The 25347-nt window shown below is 33.0% G+C and overlaps 2 protein-coding genes across 3 annotated transcripts; one reads left to right on the forward strand and one right to left on the reverse strand.

Moving 5' to 3' along the window:
* Positions 1-90: 90 nt before the first annotated feature.
* On the reverse strand, positions 91-11677 carry LOC127803694 (cysteine-rich receptor-like protein kinase 25). The gene is made up of 6 exons (XM_052340120.1): positions 11541-11677; positions 1880-2792; positions 1363-1570; positions 819-1056; positions 581-731; positions 91-429 (listed from the first exon to the last, which is right to left on the reverse strand). The coding sequence occupies exons 1-6, from the start codon at positions 11675-11677 to the stop codon at positions 91-93; spliced, it is 1986 nt and encodes a 661-aa protein (XP_052196080.1).
* Positions 11678-19287: 7610 nt separating this feature from the next.
* Positions 19288-25146, forward strand: LOC127803763 (uncharacterized). 2 transcript variants are annotated; one of them, XM_052340229.1, is made up of 5 exons: positions 19288-20309; positions 20409-20470; positions 20618-22411; positions 23948-24077; positions 24155-25146. In XM_052340229.1, the coding sequence occupies exons 1-5, from the start codon at positions 20153-20155 to the stop codon at positions 24919-24921; spliced, it is 2910 nt and encodes a 969-aa protein (XP_052196189.1). In that variant the 5' UTR covers positions 19288-20152; the 3' UTR covers positions 24922-25146. The 2 variants fall into 2 exon arrangements, with proteins under 2 accessions (XP_052196189.1, XP_052196190.1); XM_052340230.1 differs by having other exon boundaries at positions 19289-20309; positions 24182-25141.
* The last annotated feature ends 201 nt before the right edge of the window (positions 25147-25347 follow it).

Raw genomic sequence — 25347 nt, forward strand, 5'->3', positions numbered from 1 at the left:
CGTTTAATTTCGCAGCCTCCAAACAACATTTTGTGAATGAATTTATTAGAAAAGGAAAAAAATCAGTACTTGTCTGATCAACCTGATTAATCATCTGCCTTGAGTTACCAGAGATGTTGTGATTGAATTAATTACAGAGAGACGTCGATTCTCTTGATTGCTAGGAGCACCATCGCTGCCAGCCATGCGAGGCTGTTGAGCTTCGGACTGGCCGTGGCTATGGTATCCAGGCCGGCCGGCAGGAGGCACGGTTGCCGAACTGTTTGAGATGATTGACAGAATGGAATACACAGTTGGGCGCTCTTGAATGCATTCTTGGCAACACAGTAATCCAATTCTCATGAACTTTGATACTTCCTCTTCAGGAAATGCACCCATTGTCGCATCCACAAGCTCCATCAGCCTCCCTTCTTGCTCTAGTTTCCAAGTCTGCAATTATATATATACGCAAACCCAATTAACTAGCAAAATGATGAGACTTTCCTCTAGGTTACTGTCAAAATTAGGGTCATGAAGTACGTACGTAGTAGAAAGTTTTAAAAATAAATATATCCCAAATGTATGATCAGTACTGACTCACCAGATTCAAAAGATCCTGTTGTTCGGAATCAAATTGTACGTCATGGTTTTTCCTTCCGCTTATAATTTCTAGCATCAGTACACCGAAACTGAATACGTCGCTTTTCATCGACAACCACCCTTTATTAGCATATTCCGGAGCCATGTAGCCGCTTCAATAGATTTATATGAATTGATTTAATTTAATGTATTATTTTTTGTCCAAGTACATAAAATTATTGACGACGACTACTACTTACTAAGTTCCTGCAACTTGATGAGTTGTAAGATGACTTTTCTCGTCGCAAAATAATTTTGCCAACCCAAAATCTGAGATTTTAGGGTTCATCTGCTCATCAAGTAAGATGTTGCCGGCTTTGATATCTCTATGTACGATTCTAAATAAGGAATCTTCATGAAGATACAAGAGACCTCGTGTGATACCCACAATTATATTATATCGTTTAGGCCAGTCTAGAATTCCACTTCTTCTCTTATCTACAACCACCACGTAATTCAAGTTTATATAATGCATTTGCCATGAGCAAAAGAACAAAAGTCTCTCAAAATTGCAATGAAATTAAGTAATTTTCTGTACAAAATAATGTGACAGTCAAATTAAACTCATCCAACATTTAGTATAAATATCTCTTGGTTTAGCTCTTCCCATCCATTGTAATTTAAGAGGTTATACATTTAAAATAAAAAATTAATAAAATGACTTATAATTAAGAAAACATCATGAATATATTCACCATAATATGTGTGTGTGTGAATTGCAATAAGGATATTAATAATTTATACCAAAAAGGATGGTGTCAAGACTTTTGTTGGATAAATACTCGTAGATCAACATTCTCTGATCCCCCTCAACGCAGCACCCCAGCAAGCGAACAAGATTCCTGTGTTGCATGTTCAATAATACTTTGACTTCATTAAAGAACTCAAGCCCCTGAACTGAACCATTTGCAAGCTTTTTCACTGCTATTTTTTCACCGTCAGGCAGTCTACCCTGAAATATATATGATTCAGCATGCATTATTATTAATGTTTCATGTTAATTATTACACTAGTACCTCTTAATTGGCTCTTGCATATTAATTAATCAATCATATATTCAACAAATGCTCCTAATTAATATATAATAATAGAAAGAACAGCTATATATATGTAACCTTAATTAACCTCCTAGCTAGCTAATGCCACCACACCAGACCCAACCACTTCAAATGCATGTTATGCATGGGTTGGGTGGTAATTATTCTCTTATATATATGAATTAGAAAAGAAAATAAAAGCATTTCATAATAAGTTACCTTACCTTATATACAGTGCCAAATCCTCCTCTGCCGAGTAAATTGGAAAATGAAAAATTATTGGTGGCAATGATCAGATCGTCCAAGGAGAAGGGGAAAGGCATCATTCGGCCCATACCCTCTCTTCTCATCATCATCTCCGCATTTTCGCTCGGCGACGGCGTCGTTTTCCTCTTTGCTCTCACGAAGGCAACCACCAATCCAACACCAACAATAAGAGCAACAGCCCCCGCCACTCCCATCGAAATTTTCACCTTCAGACCACTCTTCTTACCGCCGACGCCGGGCGGCAAAATCAATGGCGCAATGACCCAATCGATGTGCGCTGGGTCCATGCTGAACTGCACATTGCAACTCGGCGTCAAGATCCAACAAACTCGCCTTGTTATGCACCACAGATTTATAAATTCCATGGCTGCCGAGAAGCAGCTTGAGCAATCACTGGTGGATATATCGCGTGTGCAATCGAAGTAGCCGTAGAGCCTTTGGTCATCCAACAATTGCGTCATCCCCAGGGCAAATCTCTTCCCAGATGCTGCCGCCGTCGACGACAGATTCTGGGTCAGGAACCGCACGCTTTTGACGTAAGAGTCCGGATGGGGAGCGAATGCTGGGTCGTACACCGCGGAGGCGATGGTGATGTTGACCTTGCCGATGAAGTCATCATTGGAATACCGGACCATGCAGTAATCGTACCAAACTTGCGCCGCCGCCGTCTGGTTCGGGCATACACGGAGGATTGCGACCACGGCGTCGGCAATGCATGTTTGGCACTCCGACGGGGTTAAGCTGCCGCGACAGAGGGCGAGCGCGGTGGCTGTGGCGGTGATGGTGCTGTTGAAGCCGGTGGGCGAAGTGTGGTGTTGAAGAGTGTCGAGTGCTTGCGTAAGGTTGGTGGAGAAGGTGGAATTGGGGAAGCTGTTAATACCATTGCATGAATAAAAGGTCGGATCTCTGTATGTTGATGCTAGGATGGGGAAGAAGAAGAAGAAGAAGTAATAAAACAGAAGCACAACTAACATTGAGAATCAACTGATTATGCGTAATTGATTGTTTAAGAAATGGATCGATGATCGATATTGAACTAGCTAGATCGAGAAACTATATCTGTTTATATAATCTATGGATATATCGAATGAACATTAATCCTCCACTCTTTAAGTTGACCTAAATATCAAACCTTGGCGTCAAATTTGTTTGCTTCTTGAACGAAGAGTTGGCGAAAAAATATTCTATATGGTCGTAATAATCTACTTGATAACGATATCAAAATTACTTCGATATATAGAATTAATTCAAGATATATATGGTACTTTTTTACTAAGTTCTTGCAATTTATTTTTAATAATTTTTTTAAAAATAAATAATTAAAACTAATTAAATAAAGCCATTGCCATTGCCATTGCCGTCCTTGCAAATACTCATCCCTATTTGGCTTGTCATTGCTTAGCCGTCCACCGGATCCTCTAGTGAATCGAGTAAAATAAAAGCTAAATTTTGGGTGACTCCTTGACTTGTTCTCTACAGCCCTGACAAACAAAGTAGACAAATTCACTACCATCAAACCGTGGTGCGACTTACTTTCCACCTCCGACAAAGCATTGATGAGTTCAATAACCATTATACTTACAAGAGTCATTAATATTATAGAGTAGCAACTGGGATCAATAATCAATATATATAAGAACAAAAATATATCTGTTATGCCCAATGACAAACTCAAGTCTAAACAAAGAGATCTACAATACATCAAGGCATTTGGGTCCACAACTTATCGAGTCACTTGGGCGAGTGACTGCTGAGAGATCAGTAGAGTAAGATCGAAAGATTAGTTGAGTGACTGACCGAGAAACCGATATAGTTATTAGACTAGGAAGATCGATTGACCTCATATCAAGAGACTTGAGCGATCCCTCCTAGAAACCTCTCTCGACATTATTGAGGGACCTTTCTAAGAAGAGTTTCATATATGGGTAACTCGTTTACAAAAAGATTTGTATACAAAAGACTCTCTTGTGGGCCATCTAGACCTACACATCTTTCTCCAAACCATATGAGAGACCTTTTTGGGAGACTATAGACCCCTTGAGATCTAATTTTCAAATATTGCTCACATAGATCGTGAGCAACGAGTCAAACTTACCTCCGATGTGTCCGCCTACAAATTTGAAAAATGTAGTCTTTCTGATTCTCTCTATAAGTACGAGAACCCTTCTCTGATTGAGGTATACTTAGAACTCTACACTTATTATAGTTTTATTTGCCTTGCATTCTATAATTTTATTCAAAAATTGACTTAAGCATCAAGGGCCTCTGACCCTCACCCCTAACCAATTTCTTCATTGTAAATCACATGCTCTAGTCAAAATATTATGTCGCTATAAATACATTTATTTATTGTTGTATTTGGGTAACATTAATAATATTAATCAATTTATAATTTAATGATAGATGATAATGTTGATTAATTTTAGATTCTGATTGAGTCTTATTAATTTTAATTGTTTCTTTTATTAAATTGAGTTAATTATAATCCTATTTATGATAAGAAAATTAAAGTTTTAAATCATGAAGAAGAGAACTGCACTACAAACAAGTAGAGTAGACATTTAGTGTTAACCAATGTATGCCACCTTGGGGCCGTCAATTTGTTTCTTCTTGGAGAAAGGGTTGACGGAAAAAATATTTTATATGATCTCAATGTATTTAACGAGCACTTAAAACTATCCAAATTAGAATAACACAGTGGGTTGATAATCTCACCTTTAATAATTTTAAAAATCTCGATATCTCACAATAAGTCAGCATATATATGTTTTCTTATTTAATTATTTATAAACTTATTTTAAGTAATATTTGTTAATTAAGATATGGACCGAAAAAAATAAGATATGAAAAATATTTAAAATAAAAGTACTTTCTATATTGTTTTTATTAAATTTATCTTACAAGTTTTGAAAAAGAAGTCATGTAACTTTTTATCTGAAGTTATTTAGATAAATTTATCTCTCATCACTTCATATAAATTTATCTTATATTTTATAGATAAAAAAAAATAATTCATATGTTCCTGAATGCATTCTAAAAAATTTAGCAAACAATTTGATAAAAATTTTAGAATATTTCTCATCCTTATCTTGACTATTTTATATTTTGATCTGAAAAATATTTCAATTTTATTTTAATACAAACCTCTCATTTTAACCAATGTCGCCTTAAAAAATGTGTTATATAGATATATATTTAAAATATAAAAATTTAAATTATTTTAATTTTAAATAAGTAATTATAGTTTATTTTTAAATAAATTTTATTTTGATGACTCAAAATATATATAAATTTTAAATAAATAAACGAATCTATTTATTCATGACCCATTTACCATTAATTAAAGAGTATGTTTGATTGCACATATTTATCATAGAAAATATGTAATTATTATACTTTTTTTTATGAAAAACAATCAAACACTCTTAATTTTTTTATAAAAAAAATATGCATGGTACAAGCATTTAAAGCTTATTTCTATGGAATTCATTTTCTAAGAGGGTGAGATAATTTTTGTTTTCTAAGCAATATTACCTAGAATTAAGTTTACGTCGCCGGCCATACATATATAATTCATTCTCGTAATCAAACACACATTTATTGATCACGAGAATGAATTATATATGTATGGCCGGCGACGTAAACAACACGGATATATGTTCCAATTGTGGATTAATTACCTTTTGTTAGACTAATTTGCTAACTTAATTTGTACGTCTAAGCCTACTTTTGTCATATGTAGAGATTCGGAAGCAGATGTACGTACGGCTTATAATTAACTAAACACGTTAATTCTAGGTAATATTGTTTAGAAAATAAAAACCATCTCACCCCCTTAGAAAATGAATTTCATGGAAAGAAGTTTTAAATAGTTGTACCATACATATTTTTTCATGAAAAAATTAAGAGTGTTTGATTATTTTTCATAAAAAATGTGTAATAATTACATATTTTTCATAAAAAATGTGTGCAATCAAACACACTCTAACATTCATTCCAAGCAATAATAATTCCAGTCATCTTCTAATCTATCAATCCGAATCATCTGCAATTGCCCCCATCAAAGAAGAAAATTAATTAAAGCCAATATTTGTATGATTAATCTGAATCGTCTATCTCTATATATTAGAGAGATGTTGTGATTTAACTAACAGAGGGACAATCATTCTCTTGATTGCTAGAAGCACCTCTGGTACAGATCGATCGAGCGCGGCCGATCGGCTTCGGAACCGCGCGCCGATCCTATATATGGTGGTAACCTGGCCGTCCGGCAAGAGGGGGCATATATATATATATGGTGGCCATACCAAAACTTGCGTGTAGAGTGATGTTATGAATTACCTGGCAAATATGCTTACATTCAAGCACTTGCTAGCTGTTTATATATAGGTTTCAATAATACCCTGCCTATCCATGTGATCCACCATCGATCCCGGCCATTCATTATATTTCAAGGAAATAGGGTTAATTAATTTTGGCACGCTATGCTATATTTTATGCGTTCTCTCTCATTTCCATTTCTACATATGTGGTGAAAAGATAAGATGATGTTGGAAGATTGTGTAAAGAAGTTTGTGTGTTAATTGAATATATGTTCTTTGGTATGCATGCATGCACATTAATTAATTCTTTGCCAAAAATCATATATATTGCTAGCTCCTATACGACGTACATAATTAATTGTTTTCTTGCTTTTCCTTGTGGCAATAATTAATTAATTCAACAATCAACTCAAGACTGGAAATTGCAATATTCTTTAATTGTTTCCCCTTGATCTTGGACCTTATATGTATCTAACTTATTATATAAAAATTGGCCTATGGTAAGAGGTTACAGTAATCTTTAGAATAGATATACAATAATCTATATATTCTCATATAAGACCAAGTCTAACTATACATATAATTTTTTGTATACTTATCTAATATATATGTGTAATTTGTGTATTTTTAAGCGTATAATTATAGATTCTAATAGATATATAGGTAAAAATAAACAACCAGCCCTTAAGGTTTTCTTAATTAATTAATATGCCCTTAATTAAAGATTGGCATATTTGTCTCTAATGGTAGATTAAGTGGTGACTTATCCTTCATATATATACATATAAGAAGTTGCATGTGTGAACAATTTTTGTAATTCCTTGTATAAAAAAAAAGTTGATATTATTATATATGATTAATTAATGTTGCGATTGATTTGTGGAAAATAATGGGATTTAATAATATTAAATTATTTTATTAATTGTAAACAAAATTATAGGGGTTTAATAATGTTAACAATATTTGAAATTGTAAAGACTAGGTTGCACTAAATGAATTTTATTTTTAATTAAAAACACACGTATTATTGATTGATGATAAATATGTATCATGTTATATAATATCTTGTTAATTAATAAAATTATTTTTGAAATTAAAATCAAAGTGCATTAATTGATTGCACCTTAATTATTGTTCTTAAGAAAATAGTTAGCATTACTCATATTGCTATTAATTAGTTGTTTAGTAACCAGTGGATCACCCATGCGAAGCATGGATATCGTAAAAAAAAAAAATGTTAAAGTGAAAGTTATATAATTTAGTAGTTACAATAAATGAAAATTATAATAAAGAAATAAAAAATAAATAAAATAATCGTATTACAATCATGAAAATATAACAAAAAGATTATAGATTTTGAAAGATTTTTTTATATGCATTGAAGGGTAGATGAACAATTAAAAGCACATAACTCTATCCCGAAACCATGTAAAAAATAAACCTAAATTAAGATGTAATAAATAAGCAATGCGTAAAAAATACAAAAATTACACAATAACAGAAAAAAAAAAAAAAAAACGATAACCAACCTCTTTATTCTAAAATATGCATTCAAGGGTTGACTTTTTTTTTTTTTGTTGGATTTTACGTGTATTTGTCTCATATGTGCATACCACACGAATCCTCAAGGCCTAATTTTTCTTAGTTGCATTCACATCATTCACTTGACAGAATAGTGGTGCTATGTTACACCAGAAAATCAAACTGGGTAAAAAAATAAGGTTGAAATTTACTAAATAAAAGTAAAGAAGAAGAGAAAATTTGAGAAGAATAATCGAGAAAAGAGAAGAGAGGAAATAGAAGGATTGAACAGGAATGGAGAGGAAGAAAAGAGAGAGATATTTACTTTCTTTTATTAATTTCTCTTCCTTCAAATTCTCTTATTTCTCTCAATTTATCAAATCACATGCCATCATTAAAGGTGTATTTGATTTCATTACCTATAATTTAATTCTATGTAATATTGCCTAGAAAATAAAAACCACCTCACACCTTTAGAAAATGAATTCAATGAAAAAAGCTTTAAATGCTTGTACCATGCATATTTTTTCATAGAAAAATTAAGAGTGTTTGATTATCTTTCATAGAAAATATGTAATAATTACATATTTTTCATGGTAAATATGTGCAATCAAACACACTCTAAAGGTGTGTTTGATTGCATTACCTAGAATTTAATTCTAGGTAATATTGCCTAGAAAACAAAAATCACCCCACCCCCTTGGAAAATGAATTCCATGGAAAGAAGTTTTAAATGCTTGTATCATACATATTTTTTTCATAGAAAAGTTAAGAGTGTTTGATTATTTTCCATAAAAAATGTGTACTGATTATATATTTTTCATGGTAAATGTGTGCAATCAAACACACTATAAGTTTCTCTTTTTTCCCACGCTTTGCCACACAATTTGAATCTTACTCAACATAACTTTCAAAACACAAATTTAATTTGCATTTAATTTTTCCAAGTCCAACATATAGCACATCTTCAGAGAATTAAATAAATGACAATAATCAATTAAGTTGAAAAATAAAATTATGATATTTAAAAGTACAAAAAATAAATTTAAATTAATTAAATTGTATGTTAAATGAAAAATAATTTAAATAATCAATTAATTATATAAATAATAATAATCAAATTTTCAAAATTGATTATCCATACATGACTTTAAATATTTCTCCTAACAATTAATTACCACATTTAAGACATGTCAAATTTTTAAGGAAGTAAAACAAATAAAAAGTTAAAAAATAAAATTATAACATTTAAGTTATATATAAAATTATAATATTTAAAATTATAAGAAAAAAATTTAAATTAATTAAACTATATATAAAATAAAGATAATTTAAATAATCAATTAATTATAAATGGTAATAATCAAATTTTCAAAATTGATTATCCATGACTTTACATATTTCTTCTGACAATCGATTACCACATTTAAGATAGGTCAAATTTTAAGAAAGTAATAAAAAAATAAAATTAAAAAGTAAAATTATAATATTTAAATTATATGTAAAATTATAATATTTAAAAATATAAAAAATAAATTTAAATTAATTAAAATATATATAAAATAAGAATAATTTAAATAATCAATTAATTATATAAATAATAATAATCAAATTTTCAAAATTAATTATCCAACTTTACATATTTCTCGTGACAATCAATTACCACATTTAAGACAGATCAAATTTTTAAGAAAGCAACAAAAAGATAAAGTTAAAAAATAAAATTATAATATTTAAGTTATATATAAAATTATAATATTTAAAATTATAAGAAAATAAATTTAAATTAATTAAACTACGTAAAATAAAGATAATTTAAATAATTAATTAATTATATAAATAATAATAATCAAATTTTCAAAATTAATTATACATGCATGACTTTACATATTTCTTCTGACAATCAATTACCGCATTTAAGACATGTCACATTTTTAAGAAAGCAACAAACAAAAATAAAGTTAAAAAATAAAATTATAACATTTAAGTTATATATAAAATTATAATATTTAAAATTATAAGAAAATTAATTTAAATTAATTATATAAATAATAATAATCAAATTTTCAAAATTGATTATCCATGACTTTACATATTTCTCTTGATAATCAATTACCATATTTAAGATAGGTCAAATTTTTAAGAAAGTAACAAAAAAAAAGTTAAAAAATAAAATTATAATATTTAAATTATATATAAAATTATAACATTTAAAAATATAAAAAAATAAATTAGTTAAACTATATTTAAAATAAGAATAATTTAAATAATCAATTAATTATATAAATGATAATAATTAAATTTTCAAAATTGATTATCCATACATGATTTTATATATTTCTCCTGACAATCAATTACCATTTTTAAAACAGATCAAATTTTTAAGAAAGCAATAAAAAAAATAAAGTTAAAAAATAAAATTATAATATTTAAAATTATAAAAAAATAAATTTAAATTAATTAAACTATATAACATAAAGATAATTTAAATAATTAATTAATTATATAAATGATAATAATCAAATTTTTAAAATTAATTATACATACACGACTTTACATATTTCTCCTCACAATCAATTACCACATTTAAGACATGTCACATTTTTAAGAAAGCAACAAATAAAAATAAAGTTAAAAAATAAAATTATAACATTTAAGTTATATATAAAATTATAAAAAAAATTAAAATAATTAAACTATATATAAAATAAAGACAATTTAAATAAATAATTAATTATATAAATAATAATAATCAAAATTTTAAAATTGATTATCCATACATGACTTTACATATTCCTCATAACAATCAATTATCACATTTATGACAAGTTACATTTTTAAAAAAGTAACAAAAAAAATAAAGTTAAAAAATAAAATTATAACATTTAAGTTATATATAAAATTATAACATTTAAAATTTAAAAAAATAAATTTAAATTAATTAAACTATATATAAATAAAAAATAAAAAATTTACTTGATAGTCGGTATTCGACAATATTATCTAATATCTCAAGATTTCTCCCGATTTAAAAAAGTCTTATTTTTTTTGTAATTTATTTTAATTAAAATTTTATGATAATATTTAAAAATTAATAATATGAATAAATTAATAATATTTATCTTGACTCTTCATATACCTTACACATTCTCCAAATACTATTTAACCATGAAAAAAATTATTTACATATTCCAACAACTACATGTTTTTCACAAATATAGACTTAATTAATGACCTATAAAAATTTCATTTCAGATAAGCAAAAAAAAATTAAAAAAACATAATAAAATATCAAAATAGTAATTGGAAATGGGCGGGAAAAAATTTGACGGCTGTTTTGTTATAATATAGATTTGAGAGCAATTGTAATTATAAGATACAATTATAAGTGTATCTTTTTTTCTTTTTTTTATAAATGTTATACTTAATTTCAATATATATACATCGTACATTTTTATGTAACTCTTTTCATATATAACAATATTCATTTGATTTTAAAGGTATCGATAATATTTTTAAATTATTAATTTTAGTACCAAAATCACAAAAATTTTAATTAGTTTACGTTCCTGAGGTGGCTGTAAAAATTAATGATTCTTTTTATTTATGTAGAATAACTAACTATTCATAGTAGAATTAAAGGGAATTTTAATTAGTTGCTTTTCAATTGATCTCTGCAACCCAAACAAATGAAACAAGCAGCTAAATTAAGGTCACCTTCCATTAGGTAAGGATATATATCGTAATGGAAGTACTCGCAGAAGGCTGCACACACCAGCTAATTAGCATCTTCTTCAACTCCAACGTTAGTACCAATGCTGCGATCCAGCTGGTAGCCAAGCCTTCCCGCACGCGCTTACTGTAACCCAGTTGTTTGTAACCATCGTCCATGCCGAAGCCATCGATGGCCATTGGCTGATCTTAATGGCCACATCTACAAGCTAAGCTAGCTCCATCAACCTGCCTTCTTGTTGTTGGAATTAGTGGGTCAATAAATAAATTAATGATGTTAATTTAGGGGGGTGTTTGGCTGTCCGCTTTGACTGCTTATAAATTTTTACTAAATGTTACAAATTGTATAATTTATTTTGTTATATGTTTGTTAAAAATTAAAGAAGTTAAAACTATCAAATTTATAAATTATTTTATAATTTTTTTTAATCTCCTCGCTCAGATTTTCCAAATAAGTGGTTAGTAGTTTATTTCGTTAATTAAGCCAATTATAAATTTGTCCTCAAACAATTTAAATATTTACAACTCTTTATCCTTTCTTTGATAAAGGAAAGGAAACATTTTTAATATATATATATAACATTTTTATGAATTAAATATAAATTTTAATATAAAATATTATATTAATATATTTTTTAATAATTATATATAATTTATTAATATCTAATGATAAAAATTTTATCGGTTCGACTTTAATTTATAATTTATTTTATTAAAAATTATTATTTTTATAAATTTTATTTATATTATTCAACAACATATTCATCTTAATCTTTTTGTTAAATTTTGATTATTTATTAAAATTTTTAAATAAGTTAAATTATATTTATTTAAATATATTATCAACTTAATTAAAACGTTATTAAATTTTAAATTTTACACAATTTATAAGTAAAAAGGTTAATAAGTTTTTTTTTTTAAAAAATAAGCCAAACACTCTCTTAGTGGGCTAAAATTTATATTGGGTCATTAATAGATAAATGGATCTTAAATCTCGCAATAATTTGGGTTGGTCAATTCATGCGTCAAGTTATTCATCCGTATAGCATTATCCATGATACAGTCCCATTGCCACCCCCAACTACCGGCATGATGGCTGCCGCCTCACCAACCCATTTGACTTTTAACCGCCACATTTCTTGGAGCCCTAGCCTCCGGCCCCGACCTAGAGGACCCATCCGCGGCTATCTTCGGTGGGTTTATCCAGTGGTCATGACCGGGGTCCATGTTGAACTGTATGTTGCAGGTAGCCAGGATTAGCAACTAGCGAGCCAAGCAGCCCACTTCTCTGAGCAACAAGATGGTATCGCATCAATTAGCTAGGCTCAAGCGTGCGTGTAATCTCCGCTATTGATATCACTGGTGCAATCCACGTATCCGCAGATCGTCTTGTTTCCCGCCATGCCGGTCCTCCCAACCGGCAGAGTACGACAGATTCAGCATCAACGTCTTCACCTTCAGATCGTAACTCTTTGGATGCGGAGCTTCTCTTGCAACGTATCAAATGAAGCCAATAGAGTAATCAACATTGCCCATGAAGTTGACTTTGGAATACCGAACCGTGCAGTGGCGGTACCAAACTTGAGCTCGAGTTTTGTTGGGGCATGCTTGGATGACACTCAGGAGTGGCTGCGTCAACGCAGGTTTGGCAGTCCGCTGGGGACAAGCTTGCGCGGCCGAGGGCGAGGGCAGTGGCTGAGCTGGCCGTCTGGATACCCGCGGTGGCGGCAGTGGCATTCCGCAAGCTAGCTGCTGAGGGCTTGGCCGAGATTGGCGCTGAAGGTTGAATTGGAAGAAAGCCAAAGGCTGAGGGAAGAAGGGAGAATCCAGTAGAAGAAGCACAACTTCTTCAAGGAACACTTAGAGAGGAGCATTGAGGAAGCAGTATTCATATATAATATATGGGTAACTGATCTGCAAGAGCATTGAGCAAGTAGTTAACTGATCTGCCCTTAATGTTTGTAACTAGCTAGCGCTTATATATATATATATATAATATATCACTTGTTAGATAAACAGCTCTAATGCTAATTGTAAGGTAATTGAGTGTATTAAGATTTTTGAGCTAACAGTGAAATAGCTGATATATATATGGGTTAAAAAGCATAAAATATTTATTAATTATTTTTAGATAATATTTATTTATTACTATACTAATTATACATTATGCCAACACGATATGTATTTAATGTTAATTAATTATTATTCTTAAAATAATAATAATTAAAATTATTTTATTTTAATATTATATATTTTTGAATTTTTGCTTAGTGCATGATACTATGATACAACGATAATGCTACACAGACGAACGCATGGACGCACGAGTTGACAAACTATTTTAAATTTCAAGTTTAATTCTCGGCCAAAATTACAAGTTAGCTCTCAACTCTCATTCTTTCTTTCACTTTCACTTTCACTCTCTCTTCCCCCCATTCTCTCTCTCAAGCCCTTGCGAGTTACGGTGTCTCGCTCCCTTCTCTCTCAAACCCATTCTATCTCTCCCCCATTATCTTTCTCAAACCCTTGTGGGGTGCAATGTCTCCCCCGCTATCTCTCAAACCCACTATATCTCTCTCTCATTCTCTCTCTTAAACCCTTACAAGTTGGAGTGTCCCCCCTCTCCAACACACCACTCTAGCACTATAGTTGTCCAAGGATGGCCCCACCATCGTCGCCCGTCATTGATCCCCTTGCGTCACTTGGACCACCATCGTCAAGCCCTATTGTGGCCGTAAAAGACAATGTTTATACATATATTTATAAATATTTTAATTTTTTACATGTACATATATACATTTATATATATTTATATATTTTATTTTTTTTGCTTATGTTGTTTTTTTATGGTGATTTAGCTGTTGAAATGAAAATTAAAAAATATAATTTATTTTGAATTATGAAATAACATAATTTATTTTGATTGTATATTTGACAATTGAGTAAAAAATATTGCTTGTGTTATTTTCGCTTATTTCATGCTCTGTTATTAATTTTTCTTCAATTTGAGAGTATTAATTAAATTACTTAATTTAAATTATTTACTTATAAAATTATAACATTTGTGTAAAATAAGATTAATATTTTACTTAAATTAGATTGGAGTAATTACTTGGTAAAATTGGAGTAGTGTAAAATAAGATTGGAGTAAAATTAATATTTTTAAGATCAAATCTAATAAAATTAGATATATTTTTTATTATTTTACTATTAAATATAACAATAATTTTTTTCTTATTATTTTACAATCGGATTTAACAACAACAATCTTGATAGTTGTCATTAAAAATGTTAATATTAATATATATATAATAAGATCACACAAGTAATTAAATAATTTATTTTCTTATTTAAGATCATTTTAAATACCAACTTATGGCAACATTATCAATTATATCTTAAAATCATCTCTTATTTTGTATTAAAATTACATTTCTTAAATAAAAAAAAAAAACATAACAGAGAGTGGGTGAAGTTTGGGTGGTTCAAGCGGCGCATGAGGGAGGCGATGGCGGTGGGTAGGGGCGAGGCGGTGTGGTGGGCAGGCGACGGTGGTTAGTGGCCGATGGGGGGTGACGGCGATGGCGATGGCGGGCAGTGTTCGCAGGAGAGATGGCTATGAGAACATGGGGCGACGGTGGGCGGTGTTGGCGAGGGAGACAGCGGTGGAGTCATCTTTGGGCTACGACAATGCGAGCAACGGTGGCAGGATTGACAGCGACGAAGGTGTGAGGGCGATGTGGGGGCCGGACGCTCTACCCTAGGGGTGGGTTTGAGAGAGATTGGGCTTAAGGGGTGGTTTTAAGGGGGGGGGGGGTGTTCAAATATAAAATTAACGCAAAACTGAAACCCAGATTATTGCGAGATTGGGCTTAAGGGGTGGTTTTAAGGGGGGGGGGGGGGGGGGGGTGGTGTGTTCAAATATAAAATTAACGCAAAACTGAAACCCAGATTATTGCGAGATTTTGACACTAAAATCTCGCAATAATTTGGGTTGGTCAATTCATGCGTCAAGTTATTCATCCGTATAATCCTTATCCATGATACAGTCCCACTGCCACCCCAACCACCGGCATGATGGCTGCCGCCTCACCAACCCATTTGACTTTTAACCGCCACATTTCTTGGAGCCCTAGCCTCCGGCCCCGACCTAGAGGACCCATCCGCGGCTATCTTCGGTGGGTTTATCCAGTGGTCATGACCGGGGTCCATGTTGAACTGTATGTTGCAGGTAGCCAGGATTAGCAACTAGCGAGCCAAGCAGCCCACTTCTCTGAGGAACACGATGGTATCGCATCAATTAGGCTCAAGCATGCGTGTAATCTCCGCTATTGATATCACTGGTGCAATCCACGTATCCGCAGATCGTCTTGTTTCCCGCCATGCCGGTCCTCCCAACCGGCAGAGTACGACAGATTCAGCATCAACGTCTTCACCTTCAGATCGTAACTCTTTGGATGCGGAGCTTCTCTTGCAACGTATCACATGAAGCCAATAGAGTAATCAACATTGCCCATGAAGTTGACTTTGGAATACCGAACCGTGCAGTGGCGGTACCAAACTTGAGCTCGAGTTTTGTTGGGGCATGCTTGGATGACACTCAGGAGTGGCTGCGTCAACGCAGGTTTGGCAGTCCGCTGGGGACAAGCTTGCGCGGCCGAGGGCGAGGGCAGTGGCTGAGCTGGCCGTCTGGATACCCGCGGTGGCGGCGTCGAAGCCTGTGGCGGCAGTGGCATTCCGCAAGCTAGCTGCTGAGGGCTTGGCCGAGATTGGCGCTGAAGGTTGAATTGGAAGAAAGCCAAAGGTTGAGGGAAGAAGGGAGAATCCAGTAGAAGAAGCACAACATCTTCAAGGAACACTTAGAGAGGAGCATTGAGGAAGCAGTATTCATTATACTTGAAGGGGGAACCAAGGTGAGTGCGCATGGAATTGCTGGGTTGCGACTCACTCTACTGAACTGAACACCGATCGACTTGGAGGAATTCAGAGTGCAGATAGCCAATATTTTGAGCTTAATTATTGAGCGCGTGTGCAATATATGGCCATTTTGGTTTCATATTCTATAAGACAATTAATCTTACAATAATGAGCTATATATCTTTGTTAGGATTATTATTTTATCACGTAAAATTAATTTGACGGAAAAAATGTCTCTTAAATAATTTATGTTGATTTTAGTTAGAGGATAAGGATAAATTTAGATAATCCATGAAAAATACATCTAAATTATTGTGATTGTGTGTTAAAGTCCTTCAATAATTTGATAATTAGAGTTCTAAGGAATGGTGTGATTAGTTAAATAAAATTGTGCCATTAGTTTGTTTTGTAAATTATTTTCTTATGGTAAATTAAATCATAAACACAAATTATTAAATCAAACTATTTTTTTTTTTTTTACATTATCATGATTTTTTTCATTTAATTTATATTTATCACTTTATAAAAGTTATTATGTATATATCTTTAAAATGAAACATTTCATCCATCAAATAATATAATATTAGCTGAAACCTTAAAAAGACTTTTTTAAGGCACAATGGCTGACCAGCCCAGAGGTAACAATCAATGTGGGTGGGTTATAGTCATGCATAAAAGTCAAGAATTGAATTGAATTAAGAAAGTCCAAGTGGCTACACCTAATTTAATTAAATATAATACTACATTTGTTTAATATATATTCACCAAATAAGGTAAAATAAATAAATAAATATATAATATCTTGAAATCCAATCGTTATCATAAGTCCTTACAACACCGACACACATTTTGTACATTCTTTAAAAACATGGTAATGCTATAAAAAAAAACCTTAAAAAAAGATTAAGTTATCCCATAGCATATAAATACAAGACTATCACTTTAAATATGAAATTAAATGTATAAATAATTTTTTAAAAAATAAAAAAAAACAATCGTTAAAACCCATAATTTTAAGTAATTAATCTAATGTGAATTCCATTGAAGAGTGATTTTTATATTACATCATTCTCTGTATACGCATTGGAAAAACAAAATAATTTTAAATTTATTAAATTTTTACAAAATTTATAATATGGAATACTTATATTTTATGTAAGAAATCAGTGACAGAGACAGAGGTTGAAGGGTCATGTTCCAGAGGATGAAGGGTCATGTTGTAGCTATATTTTAATCATCAAGGTTGAAACTGGTTAAGATGAGAGTTTTTGTAATTTAAAAGAATATAGGGTATTGTATGTAATTTCACCTAAGTATGGAAAGTCTGTGTAGTTAACCCTTAAATAAAGAGTTTTAAAATTAAAAATTACATTTTATAATGATAAAAGAAATTTACTCACTATCTTTTAACTGCAGTAACTTTTTATTAGAATTTTCACAAAAACAAACACCATCTGGTAAAACTTTACTTTTTAAAGACAACTATTTATTTAAAAAAAGAGGTTAATTAAGTTGTTTTTGACCAAAAAATGTAATTTATTATCTTATAATTAACTTAATTTAATTTAATTAAAATTATAATATCTAGGTTTGTAAAAGAGTAAGTGTGAGAAATCTTGGAATGTATTTCGGATCAAGATATGGAATAATCAAGATAAGGTTGGAAAGCATTTCAAGATTTCTATCTGAGTGTTTGTTAAATTTTTTAGAATTTACTAATAATTGTATTTAATTTTTTTATGTGTTTGTTAATGCATATGATAAGCACCAAGATAAGATTTTTTTACCAAAATATCTCTATTATCAAATTTATGATTAAAATAGTATTTTATGATTAATATGAATTGTCAAAAAAATTAAAATTAAAAATAATATTTTATTTTCTAAATTCATGTTAAAATTAAATTTAAAAAGAGTTGAAAAGTAGAAATAATTATTGTTAGAATTACAATAATTCCATCTAGATAATTAAAAATGGCCAAAACATATTTTCATAATAGATAATAAAATATAAAATTAAATAAAATAATTTAAAAATTAGTTAAATGAATTATATTAGTTAATAAAAAATATATATATAGAAATTTAAATTTTAAAAATCAATAAAATGAATAATGTCATTTAAAATTTAAAAAGTGTCAAAACATATAACAATTTAAAAATATATTAAATAATAATATTAATTATAAGAGTTAAATAAATAAGTTTTTTTAATAAATTTAAATATTTAAAATATATTAAATGCCATTAACTATCCTATAAGAGGTATATAAGTAATTGAATCTTATCTTAAAAAAGTTAGATAAATTTATTTGAGGGAGAAGTCGAATAAATTTATTTAAAAATAAAAAAATAGGAGATCACGTGAGGATTTTTTTGAAAGTGATCAGATAAATTTAACAAATACATTAAAAACCAAACATATGAAATACTTCTCATATTTGACATTATCCACGCTTATTTTAATTAACAATCATCCCTTAAAAAATTAGCTCGAAATTAGAATAAAATAATAAAAATTCATTTAATTTTTTTGGGGGGTTAATATAGGCCTTTACGTAGCCTTTGCCGGTGCATGATTGTTCACGTGTCATCCAAACTGCCTTCTTTTACCTTAGGCCCCCCACTCTTTGATAATTCACCCCACTCTCTCACTCGAGTCGTGATACTCAAAGTTCACTCGCTTTGGTGTCCAACCAATTGGATGCGTGATCTGTCAGCCGAAGCCGGCGGGTACAGACTCTCTGTACTCGACTGCGTGTAGATATTTCAAAATTTATGACAGGCTCGCGACAGCGCAGGTTAGCAGAGAGACGTAGACCCGACGACACTCAAAAGACTCAACACTTCTTCGTAAGAAGCAATTCCTTCTCCGTCCGGTTGACTGAGCGTGGCTTCGATGCGCGTGGGCGCTCTTTTTGTTCGCTTCTCCCTTATCTTACGCCCCCCCTCTCTGTACTCTCAACTGAACCACTCAGACCCGCCGCTTTCAGAATCCAAGCCTTTTCAGCTGTGCCTGGCCACGGCGGAGCCGCGAAATGCAGCTTCAATCTCTAGAAGCCAGAGAAAAGCTCGCCCTCAGATCGCAATCCTCGCTCCTGCTTTTACAGTGTGAGGCGTAGTGGATGTGACTGCGTGTTTCGAATGATTCTTGCTCGCGCTAGCTTTCTAGGCTGCGGTGTGATCTGATCATCCCTCTGCTTCTTCTCTCTGTCTCTCTGTTCCCGTGTCTCGAGCTGTGCGTGAGGGGAGAGAGAGAGGGGCTAGGGTGGATTTTCTTCGGTCTGTTGAGCGGTTTGCTGTTTAACTTTTGGAGGACTTGGAGAGGGATAAGGTGTTTTCGTGAAAGTTGCTTACGCCGAGAGAGGGAGCAGGGATTTGTAGCTTACGGCCCTGTTGAAGATTCCGGTATTGGTAGGGTATTGGGTGGCGTGTTTGGGAGGAAAATATGACAATTTTTCTGAGAATTCGAAAGAAGGATCGATGCGTTAGCTAGAACTGGAAATGGGGAGTGTAAAACTGAGACTTCTGCTTGAACCAATATGGCGCAATGGCAGATATATTGACAATGGAGATAATTCTCTGCGGAACTTTGTTTCGAGGAAGTTAGATTTCTAGGTTTTTTTTGTTTTTTTTTAATTCTGCGCTCCGCGTTTTGAATGCTTTGAAGTGGATTTCAGCGTTTTCTCTTGGATACGACTAGGGTTTGAGATCATTGGCTCTGTGTCGGCGGAAGCTATGAATGACAGCTCGGGGAAAACGGCGTCCTCTCTCGCCATAGCGGAGAAGCGGCTTTCCAGGCCTGGCGGTTGTGTTGGCATCTTTTGTCACCTCTTCGATTGGAATCGGAGGTTCACCAAGACGAAGCTTTTCTCTATGAAATTGCTTCCTCCAGGTTAGTGTCCAAGTATGCATATCGGCACCGACACTATTGGTTCATGGGTACTTGGTTTGGTGCTAAAACTGTCCTTTTCTTTTCCTTTTTGTGGGTTAGCTCGTCCGAAGCAATCTCCCCCCAAGTTTGGCGGAGAGGATAAGTTGCCCAAGATTCGATTGGTATGCACTTCCATTTGTCGTCTTTTTGCAATTTGAACAGCTTCTTTTGATGTCATTGTCCCATTTTTTGTAGATTGTATACCCGTTTGACATGTTTTTCTTTGTTCTTACTTTTGGGTGTGTGTTCTTGATTTGTGTGAATGATAGATTGCAAATGAAAACAGTGGGGGTTTCCCAAATGTGAGGAAAAATGGGGTTTGTAAAGATGATTCCAGCCAAAAACCTGGAATGAAACCTCCGGGCTTAGTTGCTAGGCTTATGGGTTTGGAATCCATGCCGGTTGTCCAGCAACAAGATAGCCCAAAGAAAGGTTCGTCAATTGAGCCTGGCGGTGATAAAGGCAGCCAAATTTTGAGTGGTCAGAGGGGATTTGATGAGGAAGATGCAACTTTGGGGAAGGAAAGGTTGAAACATGAAACGCAGCCTCAGAAGCTTCAGAAGACTGGAGCTTTTGAGAGGCAGTCGATAAGTAGGTTTGGAGCTGAGACATTGCAATTCAAAAGTGTTTTGTCACGATCAAGAAAGAGGCATCCAGAACTCGCATCTCCAATAAAGAGTTCAAGAATGACTTCTGGAAGAAATACATCTCGGTTGATTGATGTTGCTGCTAGAATTTTGGAACCTGGATTGCAAGCTTCAAATAAGTCTAAATGTGCGATCACTTATTCAAATATAGTACATCGTGCTCCCAAACATGAGGGTATAATGGAGGGAAAAATGACCCAGTCATTGAATTTATCCAAAAAATCTGATTATCATGTGACTGAAACCAAATCATTGAAGGAGAATTCTTGCAAAAACTGTGGCAGTTTGCTAGGTGTCGCTGACTCCAGCCCTTGTTTGGAGGAAATGCCATTGCCTTTTGCTTCCTCTGTCTCAAAATATGTCAGCCCTTCTATTCATGGCTTGGAAAGGAGTAGTATGCCTGGAGCAGAAGTGTTCCCAGTTGATCAAGGAATTGAAAGAGTTGGAATGAGAAGCAAGGACCAAGCCATGCCTGTTAGCGCTCATGCGAGGAACAGTATCAAATCCCATTCTGCAGCCATTGCTAATAGAAAGCATATAAATCAAGGTGGTCAGATCCTATGGCATCCAACAAGCCAACAATGCAAGTCTCAGAATGATGTATTATCTTCTATGGCTCTTAAGCAAAAGAATCGAAGGCAAAACAAGTTATCACTAGACAGGGGTCAAGTTTCATTGCAGCCCAATTTATGTAATGTGCACACCACGAGTGTTTCGTCTGCTGCAAATGCCACTAATGAGACAAAAGATTTTGTTGGACTAAATCGAAGTCTGAGTGGTCGCACCCAATCAAGGATGCTTGTCAAAGTGTACAATTGCAAATGTGATATGGAGATGAAGCCTTTTAGAAAGCAAGATGCTTCTATATCCCCAATCCGCAAGAGAAGGTCAATAAACATTAATCATCAAGTTGAAAGTTCCACTGTTGGGAGTCCTTCCACATTTGGAAAGCAAAGAAAAGCAAGGCATCATCCAATGCCTGGAACCTCATCAGGACTTGATGCAGGCTCTGTGAACTGCAAAAGTACTAAGGAGAGTGACGTTATTTCTTTTGCTTTTAATTCACCAATGAAGCAAAAGGTTGAGGTTAATACCACTCATAACGTTACTCAGAAAACTCTCATTTTGGATAAAAGTGAGAGAAAGATAAGGACTGCATCATTTCTATTAAGTGAAGATGCATTAGGCGCCTTTTTGGAACAAAAATTAAAGGAATTGTCTATTCAAGAAGAGGATGACTTGTCAACAGGAGGTACTCTGCTGAGGAAGAGCACTGCTATGATTCTTCAAGAGCCAGCAACTGCCTTAACTTCGGAGGGGCCTGTATCTCAAGATAATGTTGATTTTGGATCCAATGGAGAAAAAATTTCTTGCAGCAGTCATCAGCATTTGCCAGACATGAGACTAAAATTCCAGGTTACTTGGTCTTCATTTCCATTTGCATACAAATTTTGGAGTCCGTGTTGCCTATGCAAATTTTGTAGTATATGTGCCATGGTAGACATCAGTTTTATTTTGGATGGACTCTTTTTTCTCTGACTTCTACCTGACCTTAGACATCATAAATTGTCTGGTACTTTCTATTTGGCTGCTGTAGCCACACTCTCTTCTCCTTCATTTTCCTTTTTATTATCTATAATGAGGAAAAAGAAATTGTCAGCAGTCTTTCTAGTGATTCATGGAAATTAGCCTACAATTAGTGTGCTTTTTCAGAGAAAACTTTTTAACTCAAAAGCCCCAAACGATACTCATTCTAAGAAAACATGTTTTCTCAGCTGCTGTTTATTATTTCCATGTAATTAGCCAGAATTTTTGCACGAAGAACCATTTTAGCTCATCCTTTTTCCTTGGATTAGTAAACTTGTGGATAACAGTCAAAATGAGATGAACCTTCACAAAAAGAAGGGGCAAAAACTTACATAGAATAGAAGATTATTGGCAAAACAAAAGAAAGGTGTGTGAAACAAACAAGAACCTTAAGTTGCCTAAAAAGGAAAGCAAGGATATTACCCTTAATGTGAAAATACTAGCCCCCTTGTGATTTTTGATCCAACCAGTTTTGTGTTGATTATCGGCTAACTGACATGACCCTCATTCTTTATCTGAGTTCGTGATTATGACATAGGGGATTACATAATCCATAGGTAGTGTTGAACACTGATAGATGCACCTGTGAGGCGAGTGGATGAAATGCAAAGTTTGTAGCAAAAGAGGGAGAAGACCAAAGAAACCCTTAAATATGACATAGTAGATAACATACCTATAAAGTATATGGTCATGAATAGAGATGGCTAGGTAGAGAATTCATGTTGTCGGACCGAGACCGTGGAAATTGCATAAGCTAACCATGTCTCAAAAAAAAAAAAAAAAAATCGTTTTTAACCACTTTTTTGAAAAAAAAAAAAAACGTTTTTAGCCACTCAAACAAATTAATTACACTGTACAGCCACTTTATCAGTTTTGACTTTGTCAATTAATTTTGTAAGTCTGCCATTTTTTTTTTTAAGTTTTAACTCAGCCAGTTTTGACCTTGTCACATTCCCAGTTAAGTATAGTTTTTGAAAAAAAAAAAGTGGCTATAGAGTGTAATTAGTTTGTTTGACTGGCTGAAAATGATTTTTTTTTTTTTAAAAGTGGCTAAAAACGATTGTGTACATTTGTTTTGTGGTAGTTATGAATTCTTCTCGTTGTAGACCATACCCTGTAGATTTAAGGCTTATCATTATTGTTATTGTTAGGATTACTTGTTCTCAACCTGCTCAAAATCTGTTCTAGGAATTTGCTTTACCAGTTAGTGCTATTTCAAACCTGTGCATGAGACAGTAGCTGGAATTTTAGCAACTTTTCATTATTGTTCTTGATGATAGTGTACTAAATTGGTTTGTGAGATTGGGTTTTGCATCAGCAAACATGTCAATGAAGGCTTTTAATTTTGCTTTTAACTCTCTCCAGGCCAAAGAGAAGAAAGCTGGGGATTCACTTGATTATTTGCATGGTAGTAATCATCTTAGCCCAGGATCCGTTTTAGAAGTTTCTTTTTCAAATGACAGCTGCTTGTCAAGCAGTGTGGATGATTGTTCAGGTATGGGATCAGAATTCTATTACTGAAAAAAGTAAGATGAAATATATAATAAACTGATTGTCTTATTGAACTATTAGCATTGATGCATCCCTATATGCTCCCAGTTGCGGCTCCTAATCTCCATTCGGACTCTCTGGATTGTTCATATTATGGACCGCAACCATTAGAAACTGAGGCAGAGCTCTTGGATTCTGCAACCTCATTAAGGAAAGGGTGCAATGGCCATCAGTCCATGACTGATCTCGTTAATCAGATTTCTGAACGATTATACAGCATCAGCTTTGTTGACTCTGGGCTGAAGGGAAGCAAGCTGGCACATGCGAAGGAAGTCATGTTGAATGCTGAGGTGTTCTTCAGAAATACAGCGGTTCAAAATTCAGACAGAAGCAATGATTTTTCTTTTACCCAGTTCCTCATCTTTGAGCTGGAAACTCTTGCACGTTCATTCTGCGCAAATTTTGGTCAGTTTCCTGGCATTGAGGGCACGAAAAATGGAAATCTGCTTAAAGAATTTCTCTTTGATTGTGTGATAGAATATCTGGATTCAAAGATTGATCTGTACTGCAAATCTGGACTGAAAGCATGGACAAGCATGACATCATGTGCCAATGCTGATAAGCTGATTACTGAGATCGTGGAGGAGGTTAAAAAGTGGTTGCATTTAGCTGAAAATATCCCAGATGAGATAATAATGGAGGAGATGCATCATTCCTTGGGGGGTACAGATTTTGAGATTGAAGCATACGAGACCGGTGCTGAAATTGACGGGGATTTGCTGCAGATCTTGGTTGATGAAATTGTAGTAGACCTCTGTGAGAGCAAACACTGTCCCTCCAGAATCTGACCGATGAGTTGAAAATTTCTCTTGTTAATCGAATCGGGATTGTATTTTCTGTACGAATCTATGGATTTCGCTCTGGAGGAATTTCACAGGGTGCTAGTTTTGTTAATGGAAGTTCTTTTGTTCTGTATATTAATTAGCATAGCAAAATTGGCATTTGTGATGGGCTTTTTCATGCCTACACATTCCGGCATGTTCTGATTAAACAACTAATCAATACTTTTGGTGGGTCGGTTTGATTTTCATTCAACTACGCTAAGTTGCAGCCATATGGGCAGCGTTCAATTAGCCGACCAGGGTGACAAAATTTTCTTCTAGGTACAACAGAAAGTTTTCTTAGAAAAATCATTTGGATCTGACGGTTGACATGGAATCCAGAATACGATATTTTTATTGGATTCCATAACAATAAGAACGTTGGAATCATCC

Source organism: Diospyros lotus, chromosome 6 (assembly GCF_014633365.1).
Source record: "Diospyros lotus cultivar Yz01 chromosome 6, ASM1463336v1, whole genome shotgun sequence".
In the NCBI taxonomy this organism is placed as follows: Eukaryota; Viridiplantae; Streptophyta; class Magnoliopsida; order Ericales; family Ebenaceae; genus Diospyros; species Diospyros lotus.

Bases quoted from the DNA above. Each gene is read 5' to 3' on its own strand.
- LOC127803694 (XM_052340120.1), bottom strand. From the start codon at position 11,677: ATGGCCATCGATGGCTTCGGCATGGACGATGGTTACAAACAACTGGGT. The intron at 1,057-1,362 runs GTATAAATTATT...TGGTGGTTGTAG, and splicing joins TCTTGACACCATCCTTTTTG to ATAAGAGAAGAAGTGGAATT. The intron at 430-580 runs GTGAGTCAGTAC...ATATAATTGCAG, and splicing joins AACAGGATCTTTTGAATCTG to ACTTGGAAACTAGAGCAAGA.
- LOC127803763 (XM_052340229.1), top strand. From the start codon at position 20,153: ATGAATGACAGCTCGGGGAAAACGGCGTCCTCTCTCGCCATAGCGGAG. The intron at 20,310-20,408 runs GTTAGTGTCCAA...TTTGTGGGTTAG, and splicing joins TATGAAATTGCTTCCTCCAG to CTCGTCCGAAGCAATCTCCC. The intron at 24,078-24,154 runs GTATGGGATCAG...TTGAACTATTAG, and splicing joins CAGTGTGGATGATTGTTCAG to CATTGATGCATCCCTATATG.